The 7,551-nt window shown below is 52.2% G+C and overlaps 1 protein-coding gene across 1 annotated transcript in view; it reads left to right on the top strand.

The window, feature by feature from the left end:
* The first annotated feature begins 288 nt into the window (after window positions 1-288).
* EPHB1 (EPH receptor B1) overlaps window positions 289-7,551 on the top strand; it is a 317,259-nt gene continuing 309,996 nt past the window's right edge. Inside the window, exons 1-2 of the mRNA XM_052645625.1 lie at window positions 289-310; window positions 607-671. Of these exons, the coding sequence (XP_052501585.1) occupies window positions 289-310; window positions 607-671 (87 nt within the window). The remainder of the gene's footprint in view (window positions 311-606; window positions 672-7,551) is intronic.

The raw sequence follows: 7,551 nt of genomic DNA, 5'->3' as shown, positions 1-7,551 counted from the left end.
GGTGAGGCCTTTGCCAAAGTTGCATGAGCTTTCGGCAGAGTCTTGGGAAGGGGGTGGCCATGTATCTGGGCCCATGTATCTGGGCCATGTATCTGGGCAAAAGGACCTGCAGGAGGACTGAGTGTTGGGGCCAGAGAAGTTGAAGGGAAATCAGCTGAGAGTATCAACATGGATGCCTAAGGGGAAGCAGAGGAGAGGAGTGGGGAGAAAGGAGTAGGGAGTCACAGGTCAGAAGGAGGTGGCTGAGAAAGACTTGCGGAGGGAATTAGGTTTGGCTATTGGGTCAGCATGGCCTGTGGAGAACACATAGGTTGAGTGATGTGAGAAGATGCCATGTCTCAGGGTTAAAGTGATGAGTAGGCAGATGACGTCACACACCATCCCCCAGGTGGCTTGGGGTCATTCAGTAGAGCCTTAGTATCAGGACACCTGAGATCTGCACCTAACTCTGCCACGAGCTGCGTCCTCCTAGCAGGCCTCTTCCCCTCAGCTGTAGGCTTGGCAGAGGAGCCCAGGGTTCCTAGCACTGACATTTATAGTCCTAAGTAACTTCATTGTCCAGTAATTCTTCTGACGCACCATTTTTTTCTTTTTTTTGACCTTCAGAAACTTTAATGGACACCAGGACGGCTACTGCAGAGCTGGGCTGGACCGCCAATCCTGCATCCGGGGTGAGTGTCAGACCGTCTGTCCTCCTGTCCTGATGAGCAGTCATGGGAGCAGGGCCTCACTTGCCCCTCTGGGATGTGGATTACAGGTGTAAATGGCTTTGTCCATGGCCCATCCACAGAGAGGCAGCAGCAGGTGGCCAAGGCCTGTGTGGGACTGGGGCCAGTGGCTGTCAGTAGTTGGGTGTTCAAGTCAGTGGTGATGGGGAGGACAGAGATCCAGATGCCCCTGGGGCTGAAGAGGGTCCAGGGCATGAGGAGGAGCTCGAGTTCAGAAAGACTGAGGCGCTCTTTCACCTGGCGCTGCCTTAGAGCAATGTTCTGGATTCATTTGTTCAGTGTTCATGCACCTGGTCAGAATCTGTAGCTGCAGAGATGAATACTCTTGAGGAGCTCATGGCCTCCTGTGGGATCCACCACATGCATGAATGAGCTGAAATGTATCCCTCCTGGGTGGCAGTGGGGAGACTGACAACCAGGTGTGGCACAGAACTGGGAGTGAGACGCTTCAGAGGGAGACAAGAAGCCTTTACAAAAAAAGTGCATGCAAGCTGGGCTTTGGAGACGGAGTAGGAGTTTGACAGGCAGTAAATAGGGAGTCTGGAAAGACATTCCAAGTAGGAGGAATAGCTGGTTAAAAGGGATGGGAGTCATGAAACAACGTAAGAACAAGAGTCTGTGTGTCTGGACCATGGGAGGGAATGGATAGTGCTGAGGTGGGGCTGGGCTCTGGATTGGGCAGTGCACAGCGTGGGGAACTGGGACTGCCCTGCTGAGTTAGCCGTTCGGCTTTATCCTATAGGTAAAGGATGGATCTTGTCACACTTGCTGACATGATTGTAGGGAACAGTTGAGAGAAGGCTCTTGCAGCTGTCTTGGATGGGTCAGAAGCATCAGATTAAAATGGGACACTCAGGACAGTTGGAGCAAAGCTAAGCAGGAGGCCTTGGCAGCATTTGGCAGTGGGTGAAGACACTGGGGTGGGGAGAGGCAGAGGGAGGAGGTGGGATGGGATTCGCATATCAGGCTCAAGTGGCTGGCTCTCTGTGAGGCTTAATCACGAAAGGAGGGGACAGGGGGAGTGCATGGACTCTTTATCCTGGCGAGGGGGTGAGGCAGGGGCAGGGTTAGCTGGATCTCACCAACCCTATACCTCCTCTCTCCTCCCTGCCTTTGGTCACCTCCAGCCTGAGGCCTCAGGCCCCTCTGCAACCCAGGGTGTGAGTCACAGCCGGTCCTAAGACTCCCACCTATGTCTTAGGGACATTGGGATTCAGGCCCCAAGGCAGACTGAGGCCTCACCCGCGCTTTCTCCCCAGGTTCTCACTTCTGGGTGCAGGCATGGAGCTTTGTGGTAGCAGGGAAAGGTCTGGGGTGAACTGTGTTTTCCAAAGTGTGGCCACGAGCAGGGGCCAATCTTTGGACACTGACAGGTCCAAATCCTGCTGGGAACACTGCAGGCCACCAGGGAACGCCTCCCACTCCCACTGGGGACCTCATGAAAGCTGATGGTGCAGCAACTCTTCAAGCGGCCCAGACATGAAGGACTTGCCCCTCTTCTACAAGTTACATTGTTAGTGGGAGCTTTGCATGTTTTCTCCCGTGACTTAAGTCATTGATGTGACTTTTGGTTCATTTTCTCCTTGATTTTTGTACATACCACCTGTCTTCTTTAAACTTCTGAACTCCTTCCCAAGGCAGATGGTCCTTTTGGGAAATATTCCAAGTTAAGAGATGCCGGGAAGGGGATGAGAAGGAGTGAGAGGCAGGAGAAAGCCAAGAGGTGGTCTTCTTACAGAAGCCCAGGGGGAGGGGTCAAGGAGGAAGGGGGCAAAGGGGCAAAGGTGGCAGGTGCTGCTAGGCATTGGATGGTGCACTGGGCTTGGTTACAAGGACCCTGTTGGTGCCACATGCTGATGGTTTCAGAAGGGACCAGGGTCAGAAGCCAGAAAGCAGGATGTGGAAGGGTCAATGGGAGGTGAGGCGATGGAGCAGCCCGTGAGAGGAGGGAATGCAGAGCACAGGAGGCCGAGGGAAGGGAGGCTGTGGAGGCAGGTGCCTCTCAGGGGCCGGGATGCCTTTGTTGTTGAAATGACAGGACAGAGAGATGGGAGGACTCAGGATTGGTATAGAAGCTGTAAAATATAGAAGCTTCTCTCTGAGGTTGGAGGGGCAGTTGGGAGAGTGGAGGTGGGGAGTCTTAAGTAGCAGGTTTTAGGAGGGAGGAAAATGTTGGGAGGTAACTGCCACTGCTGGTGAGTTGGGAGAGTCTGGACTCTTTGGAAGGAATGTGGCTGCAGTAAGGACCTAGTTGAGGTCCAGGCTGTGTGTGTGTGATAGCCCCAATCAGGGGTACCTGGAGGCTGTGTGGCAGTGGAGTCATCCTTACTTACGCTTATGTGAGAATGGTGGGCCTGGAGGGTCAGGAGCTGAGGACCTTGGCAGGAGGGGGTCAGCATCTTGTAGCGTGACATCGCCCCAAAAAGAAGAGTGAAGCCAGGAGCATTGTGACAAAGTACAGAGGCTGGGGCTCTCAAGGAGACTGGAGGAGGACTCGAGGCCGTGGCCTTGAATCAGGGCTTAACTTTAAGACACACAGAGTACTTCTGGGTGATAAAGGGGTCTGGGGAGTGGGGCCAGGGTTCGATATTTGAGAAGCCAGGAGGCTGGGTGAATGGTCTGCATTTTCCTGGGATCCAGTAGGGGAGGAGATAAGCCCCGCCCCAGCAACCCAGAAAAAGAGCAAATTGTCCCTCAGATGGCCCCTGCAGTCAGGATACTATGCGTACCGAAGATTTTGACGTGTGGGTGGGCATTGTTCTGGTAGCCTGTGGGTCTCCAGGGAACTGGTAGGCCTGGTCCAGAAAGGGTACTATGATTCTACCAGGGGGCCCAGCTGGCGTTTCAATGAACCCTATCCATGGTGCATGGCCTGTGAGGTAGGCTCCCCAGAGAGAGGCCAGGAGACTTCCTTTTATGGTTTCCCTGGATTATCTTCACCCTTGTACTCAAGGACTGCCAGATGCGGGAAGGATTTGGACTGCCCACCCACACATAGCCTGCAAATTGTTTTCAGTTATATCTCTGGAAAATGGATTATAATATTGTGTGTCAAAACCAGAAAGTATTTCTGCTCAAATGGCAAAATGTTGCTTTATAATCTAATTGCAGCTTTAATTTAAAGCCTTTAGGTTTAACCTGTATCAGAGGCCACTTGGTGAGCAGAGGGAGAAAATAACAAATATATTTATGAAGTAACAGATGCTGGGGGGATGAGGGGCTGAACTCCCATCAGAGGGCATCCCAGGACCCTCAACCCATGACCCTGTGACCTCCACCCTCCTCCCTTGGGCTGCCTTCAGTTACCTCTCCCTAACCCTTCTTTACAGTCCTGCTCCAAAAGGGTCCTGACCTTCACATGTTGATGTGAAGCTCTGGGCAGAAGGGTGCCCTGAGAGGTCCTGTGGTCAACACTCAGGGCGGTGCTCAGCTGCCACAGGGCTCAGTAAGTGCTAGTTCTCATGGTTTCCGTGGTCCGCCTTAACGGTTGTCCCCCTTCCTGGAGGGGTTTCCCGGGTGGCTCAGTGGTAAAGAATCCGCCTGCTAATGCAGGAGACGTAGATTTGATCCCTGGGTCGGGAAGATCCCCTGGAGAAGGAAATGGCAAGTCACTCCAGTATTCTTGCCTGGGAAATCCCATGGACAGAGGAGCCTGGTGAGCTACAGTCAGTGGGATCACAAAGAGTCAGACAAGACCAAGTGGCTGAACAACAACCACTGTGCCTAGATGCTGCCTGGCCCTCTCCCCTCTTTTCCTTTTTCCCTCTCCCCCTTGCATCCCTGTCTGTCCCTCAAGTGTCATTTCCTTTCCCCTCCCCTCGGGGAGCCCTCCGGGGTGCCCCTCTCCACCAGGATTCCATGGTAGGGGCCCTTTTCCTAAAGCAGAAGGCTTGGTGCCAACTCCTAACTGTCCATCACTCTGTGAGCTAAACCTGCATTGATGTGTGCTTCCTCCCACTGGGCAGAGAAAGAAGTGGCTTCATCTCTGTCCCTGGGCCAGCAGGGACAGGCTTCAGTAAATGATTGTCGGCTACATAGAATGAGGAAGGAGCAGTGCATTCATGATACTTCCTGCATCTTCAACACAGGGTTCTGAACTCAGGAGATGCTCAGTTTAGGTTTATCGTAGCCCCATAAAATGTTTTTTGTAGATCTCACAATACCCAATTGATTGTCAGTATCTTTTAAAGAAACTTAATCAGTGATACAGATAGAGCTACTTCTCCTGTGATGAGCATGACGGAGAAGACCAGGACACTCTCCAGAAGGTCCAGCTGCTTTCACATACTGGCTGTGATGGATAAGGAAGGCAAGCTGGGTCCCTCTGATAGTGAGGCTTATTTGCCTTGCTTGTTGGAAATCCAAGCAAGGCCTTTTACTTGCGCGGAATATTGCCAGGGCTCCTTGGCTATTTGCACGTGGGCAGCCGACAGCCTCTGTGTGGGAGTCTGTGACTGTGTAACATGTGGCCGCCGTGTGAACATCCACAGATCCTGAGTTACCTTGAAAGAGCACTTCACGGGCTTCCAGACTCCACCTCCATCTGTGCTACCCTGTGGAACCACCTTCTCACAACCTGTGACATGTTTTGTTTACCACATTAATATTGGCAAATCTTCATCATGGGAAGGTGGGAAGGTTGACAGAGGAAAGATGCAAGAGTCTGGAGCCAAGCCTGATGAGCCTTCAGGTTGAGCAGGCTGGGTGTGTGTGTGTGCCTGTGCTCCGTGTGTGTGCCTGTGCTCCGTGTGTGTATGTCTGTGTGTGTGTGTGTCTGTGCACCTGTGTATAAATATGTGAAATGTGTGTTTATATCTGTGTGCTGTGCTGTGCTAAGTCGCTTCAGTCATGTCTGACTCTTTGCAACGCTATGGACTATAGCCCGCCAGGCTCCTCAGTCCGTGGGATTCTCCAGACAAGAATACTGGAGTGGGTTGCCATGGCCTCCTCCAGGTGATCTTCCTGACCCAGGGATTGAACCCACGTCTCTTGTGCCTCCTGCTTTGGCAGGTGGATTCTTTAGCACTAGTGCCACCTGGGGAGCGCATATCCAGTTTTATGTATGTCTATGTGTATGTGCCTGTGTGTATATGTACATCTGAGTGTTTCTGTGTGATATGTGTGTGTGTATTTCTATGTGATACATGTGTGAGTGTATGTGTTTGTGGGTGAGGATGTATGAAGTTAAATGAGCTGATTTCACCTTTTGCCTCTGCAGGCGGTTTCCAGAGTTCTGGAAAGATCTCAAGTGATGAGAGTATTATTGGACTAAGTGGAGAGCTTCCGCAGAGGCCAGTGTGTAGGGCAAAACCCTCGTTTGAGTACCTGTGTATGTGTCTGATAAATCAACTCCTCAAACAGGAGGCACGCCCGTGAGAGCGGCACACGGGGGCTGTCCTTCCCCACCGCCCTCCTGAGGACCCTCCTGGCTATTCCCTTTCCCCATTATCCAGTTCCAGGCACCCTCACTGGCTGCCACATCCTGGGAGTAAGGACAGCACACTTAGGAGAGAAATCCACTCCGATAGCACCCCATTTATTCCAAGGCTAAGCAAAATCAATAGAAATTTAGTTGGCCTGATAGGTGTGAAGGTTATGGTGCAGCAATGAAGGCTTCAGGCCCTGGCATCAAATAATCTGGCTCTTGTTCCTGCTCTGCAGTTCCCTGGCTGTGTGATCTTGGCCCGTCACCCAGACTCCTTTAGTCCCAGGGTCTCCTCTGCTCAACAGGCCGAGGATGGGAACGATTCCGTATATGCAACCGTGTCGACAAAAAGTTTTCCTGGGTAAACACTCAGAAAGTGTTAGCATAGTACTCACCCTCTGGAGGCCTGGATTTTCTCTCTTCTTCTTTTGATGACTCAATCATGCTAATTAAGACAGAAAAGCCTGAGCTAAATTAGGCAAATCCAGGAGACATTTAGCTCTGGGCAAAATGATTTTGTGAATGGAGTTGTATGGTGTTTGAATTTCTGGCCATTGCAGGGGCAGGAGAGCAGAGGGGAACAGAGTTGGGCATCCTTTTTCAGACTGCCTGGGACTCGGGAGCATTGGAACTGGTCACTGATTGCTGGGAGCCACGCTTCAGGATCAGTCAGGGTTTCCTGGTGGCCAGGGACAGAAAAACACAAGTCAGTCTTAAGGGAGGTATCTTGCCTCATGTGAATAAATGGTCCGGGGGCTGATGTGGCTTCCTCTGTGGCTAGGTGCAAATCCTTAGATCACTCTGTCTCTCTCCCCACCACCTTTCTCCTCTCTCTGCTCCCCTGGTGTTGGCTCCTTGCTGAGTTTCCTCTTGGTCATAAGAAGGCTGCAGCGGCTCTAGCTCTTACAACCTCATCCATCATCTCCTGGGGAAGAGCCAGTACCTCCTCTGGGATCCCCCAGCAGAAGCTCTGGAATTAGCTCTGAGTGGGCCTGACTATATCAGTTTGGCTCCCACATCTGCCCTGATCTAGTCCCTGCATCCAGGAAGTACTGAGTGGTACTCTCAGGTCCTTTGTTCCAACCCCGTGCTGGGCTGAGCCCACCAGAAGCCTTGGGCTGAAGGGCTGGAGGGAGTACCTCTCCAGAAGGAATTGGGATGTGGGTACCAGAAAGCTGCATAGTTGCTGGGCACAGAAAGAGGAAACTGAATACTACATCGCAAGGCCCCGTGTGCTTTACAGCCAGGTGTGCACCAGTCCTCACAACAGCCCCATTTTACAGAAGAGGAAACCAAAGCACTGAACAGCTGTTAGATTGCTTCTGATCACGCGGCTGGAGAGTGCCATCTAACCCTCTGCTGCCCGCCCGCCTGCTGAAAACCACACTGTACCCTCTC

The sequence above is a fragment of the Budorcas taxicolor genome, chromosome 1 (assembly GCF_023091745.1).
Source record: "Budorcas taxicolor isolate Tak-1 chromosome 1, Takin1.1, whole genome shotgun sequence".
In the NCBI taxonomy this organism is placed as follows: domain Eukaryota; kingdom Metazoa; phylum Chordata; class Mammalia; order Artiodactyla; family Bovidae; genus Budorcas; species Budorcas taxicolor.
Note: the sequence above shows the minus strand (reverse complement) of the source record. Positions and strands in the feature narration are given on the sequence as shown.